The sequence below is a fragment of the Mauremys mutica genome, chromosome 11 (assembly GCF_020497125.1).
Source record: "Mauremys mutica isolate MM-2020 ecotype Southern chromosome 11, ASM2049712v1, whole genome shotgun sequence".
Classification (NCBI taxonomy): Eukaryota; Metazoa; Chordata; order Testudines; family Geoemydidae; genus Mauremys; species Mauremys mutica.
Genome location: NC_059082.1, coordinates 66,984,205 through 67,003,544, shown reverse-complemented (window position 1 = coordinate 67,003,544; position 19,340 = coordinate 66,984,205). Strand labels below are relative to the sequence as shown.

The following is a 19,340-nucleotide window of genomic DNA, read 5'->3' as shown; positions in this document are numbered from 1 at the left end:
ACACAAAAAACCCCACGTGTATGAAATCGACCTCAAATCTGCCATCATGTTCACAGCCCCTTTAAGTGAGCTCTTTCATTCTGTTAATATGTTGAGATTTAAAATGAGTGTTTGTAAATCACAATAAAACTTGATCTGCTGTTTCCTCTAAGACGAGCTTTGTCACTTTGGTTGTGCTGATGTAGATCTTGCTGTCTTATGCTTCAGAAGAAACATTCTTTTTTGGAATTCCTGTGGGAGGTGTAATATACTGAACCAACTTGCATCCAATATATAATCTTCCCATCTACCTGCTTTTATTTAACATAAGTAAGTTTATAGTGGACTGTGCACCTTAATCATTTAGCTTTGTCATGTGCTATCCATAGGCAATAATGTTGTAGCCACAGTCTTTTATTTGTTTATATTTGGCAGTATAAGCTCTTCTATTTTCCCCACATGGCCAGAACTCCCCAGTCAAACCACCATGTCTAATTTTGTGGAGCATATTTCTTCTGTATTTATAGTATTTTATAAAGGCAGCTTTGTTTACCTGCTGATATTGGACTAGGTTTAGCGTCTTTGTTTCTAGACTCCTAAAGGGATGTAAGCAATTAGTCTAGGCCCAAATGTATGTGGTGTTAAAGAAATTGAAATAAACCTGATACCATAATTAAGATGAGCAAATTGACTTTGTCTAATTTAAAGGCACTCAAGCAAGTTGGCTTGAAAACGCCACTCATGGGAATTATTAGGTTCACTTTCTGTTTAGTAGACTTGTAATTTGGCAAGTGATAGAGAATTGGCTAGAGTACTAACAGAATAGCTTAGGGCTTTTATAGACTTAGAAAAAGCATATAATGAAGTGAAGAGAAGGATGCTCGAATCAGTGCTGAGGAAATATGGAGTGTCTGATTTAATAACTATGGTGAATGCATTATATAGATCACCTAAAACAATCACCTGAACATGTTTTTAGAATGACAAGCACCTTTGAAATGAAAGTTGGACTGCATCTGGGGCCAGCCCTCAGTCCTCTGCTGTTTGTTATATTGATGGACTATGTCAACAGGAAGATCCCAATGGGAAAAGGTGAGAGACTGCCATATGCAGATGACATAGCAATAATGGCTTCCTCAAAAGAAGTCTCAGAGGAAATAGTAAACCAGTGCTATGACCAGCTAAGTAGGCATGGGATGAAATGAGCATGAGTGTGCCAGTAGAGGTGCCACAAGAAAATTGGATATATAGAGGTTAATGGAGTACAACTAAACCAGGCTGACCAGTTTAAGTACCATGGTGGCTGGGTTGCAGAAGATGGTGAGCTTGAATGTGAGATATAGTCCAGACTGGGGAGTGCTGGAAGAGTGTGGAATAATATCTCAAGTGTTGTCTGACAAGCATATGCCACTGAAATAGAAAGCCCAGCTGCGTAGAACAATGGTGCAAAAGCATTGGTGATAAAGAGAGAGCAGATTCAATGTCAGCAGGTGTTTGAGATAAGATGTCTTTGCTCTATAAAAGGAGTTACACAAAGAGACAGATTTCTAAAGTAATGTATTAGGATGGAAGTCAAAGTTCATGTTGTGGCTGACAAAATCCAGGAAGCATGACTTCACTGGTTTGGACACATACAGAGGATGAATGAAGAGATCCTGGTGAAAATAATGTAAACAGCAGAGGGTGGTAGGAAAGAAACCCTGAGGAAGCAATGGATAGATTGCATCAAAGAAGATGGTAAACATGTGGACCTTGGACAGATGAAGATGGCAGATGCTTATACAATGACCCAGCCTCAGATGATGAGATAAGGGGAAGAAGTGAACAGAAAAGGAAAGAGGCAGGAGTAAATAAATCAGATAGAAAAACTAGGTGGTAAAGGGACGGGGATAGAAATGACAGCAGGAAAAATGCAGGGGGTGTATGCATGTGCATTATGTAGGCCACCCACTTTTGCCATCTACTTTAGGTGTCTGGGATCATCTGTCCATAATACATAACATACATTTCCTTTTTAGCTAGAAAAACATTTCTTGTTTTCTTTTTTAAGTGAATCACCCTTTGAAGAAAATGAGTTAAAATTATGCAGAAATAAGGTTCACAGACTTAACTAGTGTGCAGCCTCCAACTCCATGTTTCCTCCATTTCTACTGATAGTAAACTATATAGACATCTAGCATCAAAGGCATCTCTGTATCTTAACTTAGCTAGCTAAACCAAAGTATAGCAAACCAATGCATTGTGCCCGTAGAAAACTTCCACTAGCAAGAAAACTGAAACACAAATAGTAAAGCTGAAAAGGAAATAATCATGAAAGTAGTAGAAATGACAGTACCAGAGTCTCCCTGGAGTTGTCTTCAAGGCTGCATTTAAGCACTTGGTGCCCAATTCTCCCCTCACACCAGTTTTACAGGGTGAATTCTATTGACTTCAATGAGTTTCACTCCAGTCTTACACTCCTGAGAGCAGAATTTGGGTCTTTCTGTTTGGATCAGAGCCTTGTGCAGGGAAGTTCCTTGAGGGCTGACAACGTTCTCTTCCCAAAGGCGGCAGAGCAGTAGTCTCCACATCAGGAAGGGGTTGGCATATGCATCCACATAGTTACGGATTAATTAGCCATGTACGCATTTAAAAAACAAACACACACCAAACCTTCAGCGTAGGGTGGATGAAGCTCCTGCTGAGTGAGCACAGCTCCATAGCACACATGGATATGGGACCCTATTGTCCAGATTCCCTCCATCCTGGCCCTCATGCAGAGGAGTTGCACTACTTCTGCTGGCTACTAGGCAGCCTGGGAGGTGAGGCCAGGATTTGCCCAATGGTGGAAAACTGTTGGGATTATTTTGCATAATAACAGGTTTCAGAGTAGCAGCTGTGTTAGTCTGTATCTGCAAAAAGAACAGGCCACAAGTACTCCTGTTCTTATTGGGTTTATGTGGTTCTGTACTGGTTATGAACACAACAGTCATTAATAATGGCACAAAGCAATTCAAGGCACTCACACTGTCTACTTTAGTGGCAAGATTACATTAATGAAACTGATCTTAAACATGGTTTTAAACTCTCCCCCCAGGATAATCAGTTTTAAGTGTGATTTGCCTGACCATTGAAGGGGAAATGCTTTAGACTGGTAGAAGCATGTTGCTTTACCATTTTCTAAACAGCTATGCCTGGCTAGGCAACAGTTATAAAACTACTGCTGCCAACAAACTGCTAGTGCTGTCCTCATTGTAGACAGGCCTTTAAAGAGAAGATGTAATACAAAGTGAAAACAACCAGCAAACTGGTTAGATTACAGATTAAGTGCTCTTTAATAGTCAATTTGGTGATCAAATAATTCACCATGAAAGTGCCCCTTGAGGCCACTTATTATAAACTGCGATATGCAGATATCCGTTAAAACATGCTCACTGTACTAGTGGGATTTTGTGTGTCACCAATTTCAGTCCTAATCTAGCCAATGTGTGTGTGTTTCTTTGAGGCTTTCCAGGGTGATCAGAGTACTTTTTGGGGCTTCTAGTAAGGATCCCTGTTTCATGATCCCATGAGCCTATCTGACTGATGTATATTGGCCCTCAGTGATACCTGTACATGTCATAGCAAAGTTAGAGAAAGGCACTAGAAAGTTTGCTCCAGTACAAGTAGCTGCTGTGTAGGTATCCCAAAATGCCTCTATCATTACCTTGCAGTTCTGAGCCACACTTGAACAATAACTGCTGGACATGACAACCTTGGTGATACATCTGTGTCAGCAATCTCTGTTTCAGACTGTTAAAGCATTTTATCTCATTTCCACTTCAGACCAAATGTACTTTGAACTTAGTTTCTGAGAAGACACCTAACTAACACCCTCCTAATTGTCCTCTTCAGAGTAAAATATTTTAAATTGTCTCGGGGGAGGGATAGCTCAGTGGTTCGAACATTGGCCTGCTAAACCCAGGGTTGTGAGTTCAGTCCTTGAGGGGGCTACTTAGCAGGGGCAGCTCTAGGTATTTTACCACCCCAAGCACGGCAGGCAGGCTGCCTTCGGCAGCTTGCCTGCAGGAGGTCCCTGGCAGAGCCCCCCCCCCACCCCGCATGCCTGGGGCGGCAAGCCACGCTTGGCGTGCTGGTGCCTGGAGCCGCCCCTGCCACTTAGGGCTCTGGGGCAAAAATCAGTACTTGGTCCTGCTAATGAAGGCAGGGGGCTGGCCTCACCTCAATGACCTTTCAGGGTCCCTTCCAGTTCTATGAGATAGGTATATCTCCATATATTATATTAATTATATTTAATTGGGGCAGTGCTCTATGAGAATAAAGGGAGGGCTGGTATGTTTAGTCCCTGTCTGAGAGGCTGAAGCTCTGATTACTCGGAAAGCTCAGCAGCTTCACTGCACTTTGGGGCAGGGACTCTTTCTCTCTGTTTGTACAGTGTCTAGAGCAGTGGGGCTATGTCTTGGCGCAACTGTAAAACAAACGCATAATATTCTCACAACAAACTCATGAACAATCTGCAGCTCAGGAATTATGTGGCCATAATGAATACATTTGAGAAAGCAGTAGTCTGTTTGCAGGCAATTTTCAAAGAGAAGAGGAGGCAAAGTTAATCAAATCATTTGTTATAATTTTTTTGCCCAGATCTCTCTCTCCCAAAATAGCCCATGTCCCAGCAGGTGTATATTTAGCCCCGAAATGCAGCTGAGTGATGGCTTGATTGACAGAGTGTGCCTTGCTAACCACCATAGTGCTTTGTCCGACTCAATAAAGCATACTTTCTGGTTTAAATACCTGGTTTCATGTAGTGATCAATCTCCCTTCAGGTAAAGGCTCCTAAATCAGGATTTGATTTTGTGGGAGCAGAATTCCTTAAATCCACAAAATTGCTTGTGTGCAAATGCTGGTTAGAGCTGGGATTTCTCATAAATGCAGTAAGCTACAAGACAGCTTGTGCACAATGTACAGATGGAAAATGATCACCGATCACCCTGTGTCATGTGCTGGTTGTTGGTAAAGATGAGGAACTGTTCACAGATGACTTAGAGCTTGTTGTGTTCATAATTGTTTTTTATAGCAACATTCTTGTTGTCATATAAAGGTTAGAGCTGACTTGCAAGCACAAACAAATATTTATTTCATAGGCAGGAGCACCAAGAAAAAATTCAGCTGTAATGTAATATAGAGAGAGACATAAACATTACAGTAGGTGGACAACATTACATAGAACAATTGGTTTGTTCACACTTCTCTGAATATTCCTTACTGATGACTATAGATTGTTCAGTTTGTTCATTTTTGTTACTTAATAAATAACAGTAATGTGGATTCATGTTTTGATGCAAGACTCAGTAGAGTCCTGCTTAGAAATACACATTAATTGGATATCAAAACACCCCAACACTTACACACTCAACCCCATATTTCCCTTAAACAAAGTCTGTGACATTTTTAGAAGCTACACATTTCCTACCTGCGATAAATAATCATTCTCAAGTTAGCCTAATTTTTGGGCTGAGTCTAAACCATAAAGTTGGAATGCAGATCTAAATTTCCCTGATATGTGGGTGTGTTCAGATCCAGAGATTTGATTCAGCCCTGAGTATTGTAAAGAAGAGGCCCCAGAAGTGAATTTTGGATATGAAACTAACTTCTTCAAATTTCAGGTTGATTCAGGATTTTGGTTTGGCCAACTATACAGGAAAGAGACATCTGTGAATTTCAGAGGTGGATCTAAATTCTACTAGATCTCAAGGTGTTTGGATTTAGAGTTATGATTCCACATTACCCATTACAGAGTAAAGGATGAATAGCTAAAAAACAGCCCTTCCCTATGGGACCTCACTTCCCATAAGCCTAATTCTGTAGCTGCTCTACACATGAAACTACCATTGAAGATCATGCACAAGTCAGTTATAGAATCAGGACACAAAGTTGCAATTAATACAAAACAAACAGATGTGTTCATAGGGTGAAAAAACCACCTTTCTGTTCAAAATTCAACCTATCAAGTAACCCAGTCGTTCTGTGCTTTATTAGTTCAAAACAATGTTAATTTTTTTTTTAACTCCAAGCAGCATGGCTCAGGGTCAAACTGGATAACATATTGGGGAAAATAGGTCAGAGGAAAGAAACATCTCACTGACTGTGTCCTGATTGCAGAAAGGCTTTTAAGCCCATTTGGGAAAATGTGAAGTGTGAACAAAGCTTGACAATCATATATAAACTTTTGAGCACCAACCAAATAAAACACATAGGGCTCCATTTACCACAAAAAGATGTGGCCATTCCATAACTTTCCTCTTCTGCATACACTGCTGTTCAGGATGTAATTGTGTGGGTTTGGATGATGGCCTAGAAGTATTCATGTGTAAAAAATTAATACCCTTCTGTTAAGGGTGACAACTATGAAAGGGTTAACTGTGTCAGTTACCAGTAGCTACTAGTTAACAATGTCTTGTTCTCCTAGTAGGATTAGGGTTTGGATGGTGTAATCTATTTAATATGTATCGTACATATCCAATATATCTTGGTTTAGTATATTATTGTCACTTCCAGCCTACAAGGAGAGTTGTGTAGGAGAAATTTCTCTGGAGTTGGATTGAATTGGTTCATTGTAATTTGGGAAAAAATGTCTCTCTCTTTATCTTTGCATCTTTTTGATCTCCTCTTCCTATAAATTCAGTTGAGTTGAATTAATCTGATAATAAAATCAGTTATTGTTAGATATTTCTTCCAGAATTTGTAACACTATTACTCCAAACATGGGAATAAAATAAACTAAACTCTTAATTCATTAGCACATACCATTTTGCTGTGATTCCTACAGCCGCAAAAACAGTGGTGGTAATAATATAGAAGCAGCAGCAGGATCCTCTAACAATACCCCTTGACCTCATCATCATTCCTCCTTCCCCACGTGTTAGTCCACCATGGTATGTCATTTTAGGGCCACTATATAGCTGGATCCTGAGAACACACAGCACTGGACTGCAGGTAGAACTGGTAATGTACTTCCCTAGTGAAAACACCAGTCAGTGTAGACAGCATAGACTGTTGCAGCCTTTGATGGACTTTACCCCTTCCACTGGCTGCAGTTAAACCATCCTGGCCAGGGAGGGCTTTTATCTCTGATTCAGGAAGGGTCAATGTCATATACTATATAAAAAATAAATCTTGGCATGGTCACTGGATACCAAGGTCTTTACCTCCCTTGTCCCCTTCTCCACTCACCTTGCAAATGACTGAGGTTGAACACAGGGCTGGGAATTGTCTTGGTTTCTGCATCTCTCTGGGACATGGCAAATTATACTTCTGCAGTGTTTAGTTGACGGGAAAAGTCATGGAAGTGGCTCCTTTTTACTGATTTCTATGGAGTCTAATCTGTGGGAGATTGTGCATTTATTTATTGGAATAGAGCCCTTCGGATTTCTTTCACAAACGATATGAATTTACAAAATTATTCTTTTTTTGCACAAAGCTAACCTAACTTTTCTGGAAGGAGATTGTGCACAAGACATGTACATCCTACTCTAGTTCACAACCACTCATTGCTCTTGGTAGCTTGAAGAAAAGTAACAAATGTTTTAGATAACACTACATCTTAGTTTATTTGGAAACACATTTATCTCTACTTTGCTGTAGAGTTTCATCATTTTCAGTGGGGTTTTGGGACTGCAAAATCCTTCACAAAATGTAACCTAGTGTAGCTGTAGGGAGCAATTGTCCCTGGACAGATATACTTGATATTTTAAAATGTCTTTTCTCTCTTGAACTTCTATGATTTTTCTGATGCATTGGTATTTAACTTGATACAATGGTAATAAAAGGCCAAGGTTTTCAGAAGTGACTAACGATTTTGGTGCCCAACTTGACACACCTTATGCAACATGATTTTTAGAAATTACCAACCAAGCAGGCTCTGTTAAATATCTCAGGTTGGACCCCCGAAAACTGAGGCATCTAAAATCATTAATCGCTTTTGAAAATTTCAGCTAAGTATCTTTTAAAAAGCTGTAGTCATGGAAGGAATTATGTTTCCAAGATATTGTGTGATGGGTTTTAGCCACATGACTCTTACTAACTTTGAGGAGCTAAATGGCTATGAACCCTCACTTGAAATATATACTGTATAAGTCCAGTTTTCAAAGAAAATGGGGTGGTATTTGCACAAGCATCCAAGCCTAAGTCTGCTTGGATTGGAGTCCAAAGGTGAAATCTCCACTGACTTCATGGGGAGTAGAGTTAGGCTGTGAAAAATCTGACTATGCACTGTCTAGTAATTCATTGCAGGACTTGTGGCCCTCAGGATCCTTGATTCTACTTCTAAATGAGCCACTGATTAACACTGGACAAGTCACTCAACTTCTATGCCTTACTCAACCCAAGTGATAAAAAAAGTAGATAAAACTAAGACTTCACTGATAAAAGAGACCTTCCAACTGATCTGATTTGTAAATTCTGAAAAAGAAAGGATCACTTTCATTACTGATACTTTAGTTCTGTTCCCTCAAGACACCAATTGCAAATACCTGCTTACAACCATGTTCATAGATGCTTAGCTCTCTTCGCTGTGCTTGTTCTTTTTAATTTAATTGTGATAAGGTGTTTTACTGCCACTGCTGTGGAGAGGTGTCCCAATCACGAATGCCCAATCGCACAAAGGTCTGTTTTGGGGCTGTCCTTTAATTGAATTTGCTGTCCAGGCCCACCTCCCATCTGGAAAATCCTGCTGATTTCTCCCCATCCCTCAAGAGAATCTAACCTTCCAGATGTGAATCACCAGCAATATCTCCTATCTTGACCAAGGACAAAGTCTAAATACTACTACTATCCCCTCCCCCTTCCCCCGTCTCCAAGTCCTCTCTCTCCATCAGTTGCAGCCTTGTGATTAGCCTATTATTCAGGACACCCAGCTTTCCTGACACCAGTATACACAAAGAGGTATATGAAATAGCTGATTCCTCTCTCGGACCTTAAATTTGGCACTTCTTGAGCAAGTCCCACTCCTAACACTACTTACATTCTTCCTCACCCCAGTTAATAATATATATTATATAATAATATAACCATCCAATATTTCTGTTCAGACACTGCACATGATAGAGAATGAGGGACTGGTCCAAAGCAATTAGAAGGTATCAGAAACTTCAGGGGAGTTATTTGATTGTCCACAGTCTGACTGATTTTTTTTCATGTGCATTTTCCTTAAAGTTTATTCAGATTATAAACAATTCTCTGCTTTGATGCACATTTTGTACTGACCCTGCAACCAACCTGATCTAAATATGGACACACCAAATTCTGACAGCTCCAGAGGTGAATTTGAAGCTATATGTCAGCACACATGCACATCCATATAGTACTTTGATTAAAATATTTAAAGTGCTGCTGGTGTCTCAAGGAAAACTTTAATATTTTTTCCTCCTTTATTTCTGATCCCTAAGGAACATTTTGAAGTAACGTGTTCTTTGTTTCTTAGGCCTGCTCCCCTGCTGCTCTTTAGTCGTCTTGTAGTATGGTTCTTGAAAAGAGTCTGTGACAGTGAAACAGGTTGTTTGGAGATGCAGATGCTACATATTGGACCAATACAGCTCAGGCAGTTTGGTTTTTATACTATTTTGAATGTTTACATCCCTGAATCTGAACTAGACATTGCTTCAGCTCTTTCAGAGGTGTTTAACATCTACTTTAGTTATGTAACTCATTGATATTTTTATTGGCTTCCCCTGCTGTAACTATTATTTCCTGTGGATTTATATGTAGTGTTTTGCTTATCCAGTATTAAGAAATGGTTGTTCAGCTTGAAAAACATTTTTCTTTTAGGAACATTCCATCATCTTTTTTAAAGCCCAATGTTTTCACATCAGAACATCTTCATTTAACTACTTACACCCATCACAACATACATCTATAATATGGTATACTAGTCACACAGATGTACCATCTTACTGACAGCTAGTAAAGGGACAGCTATATTTTACGTGTTCATCTGCACACCAATTGAAACGTGAAACATCAAAGTATCAGACCTAATTGTTTTTCCCTTAGTTTCGAAACCACTGTTTTATGTATTGCTATCTTTTTAGTACCCAAAACTTCACCTTTTATGTTTATTATTTTTAATCTTTAAGTCAGAATTTGGGGATATATTGTCTTTTTATAATAGTTGGCAGCTAAAGTTTCTCATGGCTGTTAAGAATCTGATTAATAGCCCTTTTCAGCACCCTGCTTCATAAGTTAAATGATCCTGCTGCCGTCATGTTTTTCTCCCCTTCTGGACAGCAACCTATTGAGCTTGTGATACATAATCTCATAGTGCATTTAGTTGTGGTTTTAATAGTTGACTGCACTCTCAGTATTATTGCATCTCTGCAAGGTGGAGGGCTTGCAAGCAAATAAATGATGCAGTGTTTGAATTTACACCAAAAACTATAGCTGTGCCTGCTAAGAATTTAGCAGAAACCAATTTCCAAATGGACAGGTAATCTCCATTTGAATTGCATTGTTTAAAAGCCACATAGGACATTTGACCACAGGGTCACTGAAATGCCATAATAAAATACAAGCCGATGAGCAGGATCTTTGTTGTTCTTATCTGTTCCCTGTGAAGAACTGGAAATGAAATTACACAGCAAAGTAGTCAAATGTCGTACTAGTTCAATAAATATTTTGTATGCAACACCAGTTGTACTACATTTACTTCATCTATTGGTTGCACTATATACAGTATCGCTACTCTAAAGGTTTCATTTTGAAAAATAGCCTAGACAGGACATTTTTATAATCAGACCTTGGCATGTGTTTAAATGAAATTTGCCAAGGGAAAAAGGTGTATAACAAATCCTACAAAGTGCTGACTTTTTAAAACTGCTATTTTAAACATTATTGGGTAAAATATACACTTTTCTAATTCACTTTTGCCACAGAGTTGTATTTGTCTTTTCGGCTATTTTTACCTATCTGTTCTGGTCATTGGACAGCTGCTATATATATTCCTTTATTTTAAACATGCGCATTGAGTGATCCATGCAACAGTGAAGGATTCACCATTAGTACATTCAGTACATTACTGTAATGTTTACAGTATTTCTTGATTCAACTATCAGGATGCTTTAAAATCCTTTCACCCTACAGTTTTATCCAATAAAAACATTTGAAAAAAAGACAGATAGAATTGGTAGAGAGACTGGAGCTACATGATGTTGCATTGCGTGGCCCCACAACAATCTTTAATAATAGCTATTCCTGTTTTGGCAACGGTGGGCTTGCTCGGAGGAGGTTCTGCCTTCTTTTCTGCTGGGGTACCTGTAACATTCAGAACAGGACACCATTAAAACCTAGAGTTAGACCAAATTATTTCCTTCTGCTTTCAGCACACAGTATCCTGCAGTATCTCACAGGCCTACCTTCTAGCCCGAGTTTATTTTACATTCTTTAAACAATGTTCTTAGCGATGTTGAAAGATACCAGCCTATGTGATGACTGATCCCACCAAAGGAACAGAAGGCCTGCCCACTCAGCTGAGAGAGGGGCCGCAGAATCCAGACATCAAACTGAAAATGGGGGATTTAGATGTAAATCATATGGTTAAAATGAGGGAACAAGAAAGGGAAACCAAGCAGGGAACCCCAGACAACACCCACTACTCTGAGATGGAGTCCAAGGAATCAGTGGAAACTATCTGGCAGCCCTGGAGACTGAAGTTTTCTGTTACAGTAAGGTAATGAGTGGGCTGCAGCAGTATAAGTTCCCCTCACTACTCTGTCTCCAAGTGCCTTGGTCCACAGCCAGATCTAGTATGTGAGAGGGTTAGCTCCTCAGTGGGTGTAAATCAGTATAATTCCACTGACCAAGTTCCCTGATCCATTCAGCCCTCAGAGACTGATACCTTTGGTACCAGTTTGGTACCAGTTGTGCTGGTGGTTTTGTGATGCCTGGTACAAGTTTTGTGAAGAGCCTCATTTGCTTTGTCTAACAAATGGTCATCAGATGGGACTAGCTTTAAGCCACTGACAACCTGTACCAGATTCAAATTAACTCTAAAAGGCAAAAAGGCTTTATATTCCATTGCCAATCCCCTTCCACACAAAGTCAGCTTCTTGTGTCAGACCCATGTACTGGGGATATGTACAACTGACTACCATGAGTATCATGATATTTTGAATTCTCTTTATGGACCTGTATGTCACAATCATTAGGACAAAAGATGGATATTCCTTTACAGGGAGAAAGAAATATCATTACCAATAACATTTAATTTAAAACAATACAATGCATAAAAAGAAAGACAAGGAGGAGAGAACTACCAAGGGAAGTGAGTCACAATCACCAGGACTAAAACAGGATAAATAATTAGCAACACATTTTAAAAGGTCTTCTCAAACTTGTACTTGAACATCAGGACCTATTCACATACCTGCAGTAAATCCACTTCAGCAAGATTTTTATCCTTTGGGATTCACAAGTGTAAAGTGGTAATGTGAGGGAAATGTCCTTTTCAGATACAGAACTCTTTTACACCGGTTTTCTCATCTAGAACTGCACCTCCATGTAAGACTGTGCTGCCACTTTTCCACACTTTAGGATCAGGTTTGGCACCTACAGCAGATCAATCCATTAAACCCTCATCTGTTTCTATTAGAATGAATCTCCAACCTAACTTGGAACCCAGCTGCTTCTGTATTTAATACTATCTCCCACTCCTCCTGAGATTGGGTGGTCTTCTACTTTCCTCAATGGCTCTACTTTGTGAGATTCCAGGGCTTCCATATATCAGATGCTCACAATAGCTTGCTGGACAGCCTGGATTGTTCTCTGCTGAATAAAAATGTTGCTGGAACTGATATTGGTCAATGTTATCCTCAATATCTCCCAATGTGTATAAATAAGCCAGGATGCTGAAAAGGGATAAATCTTTGGGCTAGTGGAAGAGTCTGTGGGTTTGGAATGTTCGTATACAGCTGTCAGAAACACACAGCTAAGGGTAGCATCAAATCCCTCCTTTGCCTGTAAAGGGTTAAGAAGCTCAAATAACCTGGCTGGCACCTGACCAAAAGGGAAGAAGATACTTTCAAAGCTGTGGGGGAAGGTTTTTGTTTTGTGCTCTCTTTGTGTGTTCTCTCTGGGACAGCAAGGAACCAGAGCAGGGAAAATACATCTCCTAAAGCCATACCTGAACTAAGCATCTAAGATTAGAAATTGTAAGTAAGGAAGGAAATGCGTTAGATTATCTTTTGTTTTAGTTTGTGAATTTCCCTAGGTTAAGAGGGAGGTTTATTCCTGAGGTTTTTTTTGTAGCTTTAAAGTTTCCCCTAAAGGGGAATCCTCTGTGTTTTGAATCTGATTACCTTCCATCCTGATTTTACAGAAGTGCTGCTTTTACTTTTTCCTTATAATAAAGTTCTGCTTTTAAGAACCTGGTTAGTTTTTAGTGTCCTAAAAACCCAAGGGGCTGGTCTGTGCTCACTTTGTTTGCTCTCAAGCCTCCCCAGGAAAGGGGGTGAAGAGGTTTTGGGGGGATAGTTTGGGGAAACAGGAACTTCAAGTGGTCCTTTTCCTAAATCTTTGTCTAACTCACTTGGTGGTGGCAGCGACACCCTTCCAAGGACAAGGAAGAATTTGTGCCTTGGAAGTTTTTAACCTAATCTGGTAGAGATAAGCTTACGTGGTCTTTCATGCAGGTCCCCACATCTGTACCCTAGAGTTCAGAGTGGGGAGAGAACCCTGACAACAGCGCTTTCCCTTTGTTGGACTCAGGAAGAACATCAATGGCTGGCACTTAATTTATTGTATTTTCATTGAAACTGTGGTATATTTTAAAATAGCCAGATTTATCAGCAATTAAATCTCTCCTTCGTATCTTCCTTATGTGGTTTCTGTAGGTAATGATGGTGCCCAACTTATATGGTTTTGTCAGACACTCAGAACCTTCATGCTTTACTCCAGTTCCTCTTTACATATTATTCAATTAATAAAGAGGAATAATCTTTTCCTATTGATGAAAATAAGATAAAAATGCTGCATAGCATGATATAATGGGCAGTTGGCCTTTGCAGCCATCTCTCTGTTAAGATATACATGAGAATCCTTGCTCTAAAGCTTTTCACACCTTGACTGGGACCTGATCTAAAGCCCATTAAGTCAATGGAAGCCTTTCCATTGGCTTCAGTTGGGTTTGGATCAGGCCACTAGAGAGTATTTTCCAAAATTTGTTAATTTGAGGACCTTTCCTTCCTATCTGAAAGAGAAGATTAAACCAGACATGAACTATAGAACTGATAGATTAACTCAACCAGGAACCCAAGAGAGTAAGAATGCAACTATATGGAAAAATTGGAGATTCACTCTTTCGACATAATTCTGTTGAATAAGGGCCTAATTCAGCAAAACACTTAAGCATGTGCATAGAAGTCAATGGAACTTGAGTAGGTTTTACAGTTAAGAACATATTAGAAGTGTTTTTCTGATAGGGGTTTAATGGACAGCGAGTAAGGAAACAAAACCTATCCAAGTGTAGGGAAAATGTGTATACCTTGGACAGCTACAAATATAGAAACCAGTTGTGGGGGAAGAAAGAAATAGCATTAACACATGTGGTTTGTAATCCATACCTTCTTAAAAGAACCATATGATAAGTTTTAAAGTCATGGTCACTCTCCAAATATATGTCAGAAAAACATGGAGAGTAAAGACAACTACTACAGAATAGGAAACTCAGCCATTGCTTATGGCAGAAGATAAACTAACATGCATCTCAGAAAATATAACATAAGGCAAACATCCCCTAGATAAGCAGATATATGGTGGTAAAAGCAGTGTAAACTGGACAGTAAGACTAACGTTTGCAGTGTTGTATCTGTGTAGAGACAAGGTGGGTGAGGTAATATCTTTTATTGGACCAACTTCTGTTGGTGAGAGAGACAAGCTTTCAAGATATACAGGGCTCTTCATCAGGTTCAGACGAAGAGCCCTATGTAGTTTGAAAGCTTGTCTCCTTCACCAACAGAAGTTGGTCTAATAAAAGATATTACCTCACCCACCTTGTCTCTGTAGTAAAACTAAAGAGCAGAGTTAGATAAAACAAGTTTAAGACCGGGAAGTACATCTATGAGACAAGTACAGCTTTAGGGAGTTTCTTAACAAAGGGTAAGTAAAACTGGAAAGAGCTTCACTCATCCATCCTTGGACTAATCCAGTAATGTGCTCCAGTTTTGCAATTGACCTGAATGGGAGTAGGACTGAGTTCTAAACTCAGAACATCCTGTTCCAGCATGCACTGGGCTTAGTGTAAAGCCCAGGAAGACTTCTCTGATAGCAGTCCCTTCTTGGGTTGTTACAAAGTCCTGTCTAGAAACCTGGAGCATATTATACCCATATCCCTAGTACACATGGTATTGTAGTGTATAAGACTTTCAAGATACCTTCCAACCTGTGTAGTTCCTGTCTTGATAGACAAAAGGGTGGGTCTTTCAATTGTGTTATCTCAAGCAAGTTGGCTTTATCTGACTGAAAAGCCCAGTTAACCATCATTAAGATATAGACTAACTGTCACTATCACATAGGAAGTCATGCTAGCAGTAGTTAAAACTCTAGACTCCTCAAAGGCAGAAAGGCAGCTAGATAAAATGGTTTCAAGCACATTAATCTGCATTTTAACAGGATTTTTTAAAATCATGTTAAGCTCAGTTGATTGAACTAACATGATTGAAAAACACACTCTTTTTACTAGCAAGAGAGGTGCCACCTAGCACATATGGATTTAATGTTGATGAGAATTGGAAATCCATGTTCACTAGGTGGTTTTCAAAATTTCAGCCGAAATGGCTAGAAACAGAAGCTGGCATTTCATATTTTGGGGGTGGGGGGTGTTATATTTTTATATTAGCTCATTTTGGTCTAAGCTGTTTTGGGGAGATTTTCAGAGACACAATTGGGAGCAAAAGCCCACCTTTCATTGACTTTCAGTGGGAGTTGGATGTCTAGCTGCCCTTTGTGCTTTTGAAAATCTATCCCCTTCCTTGCCAGAGTTTTTCAAAGACTTTTTTCTTTCCCATTTATTTTAAATGTTAAACTCACTGGCAGGAGATCGTGTTACTTTGTCTAAGGGTTTTAATTTGATCCGCAGGAATTCAGCCATCTCCTTGTCTTCCTCTTGCTCTCTGTTGGTGCAAAAAGAGAGAGGGAAAAAAAGTTGTAGAAGAAAACGCAGCGATTTCTACGTAACTTTGTGTAAAGGCAAGAGCCATAAGAATCTTATTAATAGCAGTAATACTTCTTTGCTCTTATTTAGAACTTTTCATCTAAAAGATCTCAAAGCTCATTAGAAACTTAATGAATTGAGAGAGAAATCCTGGCCCTATTGAAGTCAGTGGCAAAACTCTCATTGACCTCAATGGGACTGGGATTTCATTCTAATGCTCACTGCTTAATCCTGAGAGACATGCAAGTATTAGCCCCACTATGCCCCTCATTCAGCAAAGCACTTAAGTAAAGCACATGCTTGGGTGAATCAGGGCCTATACCAGTAGGAAAACCAAGGCACAGAGAAGTTAAATGGCTTGAAAAGGTCACACAGTGAATCAATGTCAAAACTAAAAACCAAACCCAGTTGTCTGTAATCCCAATTCCCACTTTCTAACCCAGGGGAGGGCAAACTATCGCCCGCGGGCCAGATCCGGCCCATCAGGGCTTTAAATCCAGCCCACGGGATTGCCAGCCCCATGGCGCAGTGGCGCTAAGGCAGGCTTCCTGCCTGCCCTGGTCCCACACCACTCCCGGAAGCAGCCGGAACCATGTCCCTGTGGCCCCTGGGGGAGGGAAGGGCAGAGGGCTCTGTGGGCTGCCCCTGCCTGCAGGCACCACCACCTGCAGCTCTCATTGTCCAGGAACGGGGAACTGTGGCCAATGGGAGCTTTGGGGGTGGTATCCGCAGGTGAGGGCAGTGTGCGGCAGAGCCGCCTGCTCCACCCCGCCTCCAGGAGCCACTGTTGGACAGGCTGGCCACTTCCAGGAGTGGTGCGGGGCCAGGGCAGGCAGGGAGCCTGCCTTAGCCCCCCTGCGTGCCACTGCCATCCCGGAGCTGCTCGAGGTAAGTGGTGCCAGGCTGGAGCCCACACCCCAAATCCCTCCTGCACCCCGCACCTCAACCTCCTACCCTGAGCCCCCTAACTCCCTGCCTTGATCTCCCTGCTACACCCTGAACCCTTCCTGCACCCCAACTCCCTGCACTGAACCCCCAGCCCCCTGCCACACCCCACACCCTTCCTGCACCCCAACCCCCTGCCCTGAGCCCCCTTCTGCATCCTTTGCCCTGAGCCCCTTCCTGCACACCACACTTCCTCCCACACCCCAACCCCCTGTCCCAGTCCTACATTCATGGCCCTGCATACAATTTACCGACCCAGATGTGTCCCTCGGGCCAAAAAGTTTGCCCACTCCTGTTCTAACCACTACACCAGACTCCTTCTAGAAAAAATAGCAAAGGAATGTTATGATGTGTTATAATGCTCTCTATGTTTAAAAGCCTGTCTAAGTGAAGATTTTGATTTTATTGTCTCATGCTACGAGAACTCTCATTAAAATCAACTAGTGTTGTGATTGTGTGAGGATGGCAGGATCAGGCCCTAAGGAAATTAACATCACTTTGCTAGCCTTTAGCATTTATGGAATTTTCATTATTATTCCATTTTTTCAATAAAAATGATTAAGAAGTATTTCAGTTTAGTGTAGAAAAATCAAATTAATTAAAGTAAAAGTACCAATAAACGTTGCAAGTGAGCAATAGAGAGCACTAATGCATTTCCAACTGTATTGCCTATATTTTCAGTAGTCTAGCAGAATGGCTTTTTTGAGGCTTTTATATTCTCTGGCTACAGATGATGCTTCATGCTTCATACACAGAACTAAGGGCTTATCTGCACTTTAAATGCTACAGTGGCACAGCTGCAGCTGTACTGCCACTGCACTTCAGAGAAGACACTATCTAGACAGACAGGAGGGACTCTCCTGTCGACATAGGTAATCCACTTCCCTGAGAGAGGCGGTAGCTAAGCTGACAGAAGGATTCTGCAGCTGTGCCATTCTAGTGCCATAGTGTAGACATTTTTTACATCAATGGAAAAGGTTTTTCCTTCCATCTCTCTGAGGGCTGGTCTGCACTAGAAAGTTAGCTTGACCAACTACATCTCTTAGGAGTGTCAAAAATTCACACCCATGAGATATGTAGTTACGCTGATCTAAGCCCCAGTGAAATAATTCTTCCATTGACCTAGGTACTGCCTCTCAGAGAAGTGGGTTTACTTCAGTGACAGAAGAACCTTTCCCATCACTGTAGTAGGTGGTGTCTGTTCTACAGAACTACAGTGGTGCAGTTGTAGCACCAGAGCTATGCTGCTGTAGTGTTTCTACTGTGGACATATATAACCTGAGAAGCAGTAGCTAGGGCAACGGAAGAATTCTTCTGATCATCTACCCGTGTCTACACCAGGAGTTGGGTCAACATAACTGCGGTGTTCAAGGTGCAAACTTTTTCTGAGCTCTGAGCAACATAGCTAGGCCAATCTAATTTTTAGTGTAGACCAGGCCTGAGTGGGTCCAGCCCAGCTCTTTTCATAACAGTAAAGGGCTCAGGTATTTTCTTGTAATAAATTCAAAGGTACATTAATCCTTGGTAGCCGTGATCAGAAGATTAAGTAAAATTATGGAATAGAGAGAGAAAGAGACATAGTGGTCCAGTTTGAATGCATTTCATGTGGTGCCAGAGCGAGGCTTTTAGCCTCATGCAGTGTTTGAAGACACCAAAGTCAATAGAAATTTTGTCACTACAATGAGAATAGTATCAGGTACTCTATTTGGCCTGCTAAGTCTCTGAAACAAATTCAGTCACTTTCAATCCTTACCTTAATCTCTCCACCTCTGCATCATCTACAAGAAAATCTCTTTTTTGCACCAGTTTATGGATCTTCTGAATCAATTCGTCCTCTCTTTGTTTCTGCATTTTTGTTTTTTCTTTTTCTGATCAAAAACAGAAAGAATAAGACAAGGGTTAGGTACTCGGATCTCTAACATTTGACCAATGAAAGTCAACGGCCTTTGTCCAGATTTACAGTAGGAGAGCAGGGCATGATCCAGGGTCATAATTTTCCAAGCCATAATATTCGAGACATTTTATTATTTGGTAAAAATTCTTCCCTGCTTCTCCTGAAACCACAAGGCAACAATCCTCTCTTTACAGAAAGGGTCAGGAGTGAATGGATATAGTGAGAAAGGGAAACATTTTTTTCAGTGCAAATATATAAGGTTAATCAGTAAATTGTGTTCATTTGAGGTAATTTCCAGGATCTGGAAAGGTGACCCCAAGGAAAGTATATAGGGTCCTAATGAAA

At 40.6% G+C, this 19,340-nt stretch overlaps 1 protein-coding gene across 1 annotated transcript in view; it reads right to left on the bottom strand.

Annotated features, from left to right (window-relative positions):
* Positions 1-10,884: 10,884 nt before the first annotated feature.
* BMERB1 (bMERB domain containing 1) overlaps positions 10,885-19,340 on the bottom strand; it is a 78,587-nt gene continuing 70,131 nt past the window's right edge. The window contains exons 4-6 of the mRNA XM_044980690.1: positions 18,855-18,969; positions 16,033-16,115; positions 10,885-11,262 (exon numbers count right to left, since the gene is read on the bottom strand). Of these exons, the coding sequence (XP_044836625.1) occupies positions 11,150-11,262; positions 16,033-16,115; positions 18,855-18,969 (311 nt within the window). The 3' untranslated portion in view covers positions 10,885-11,149. The remainder of the gene's footprint in view (positions 11,263-16,032; positions 16,116-18,854; positions 18,970-19,340) is intronic.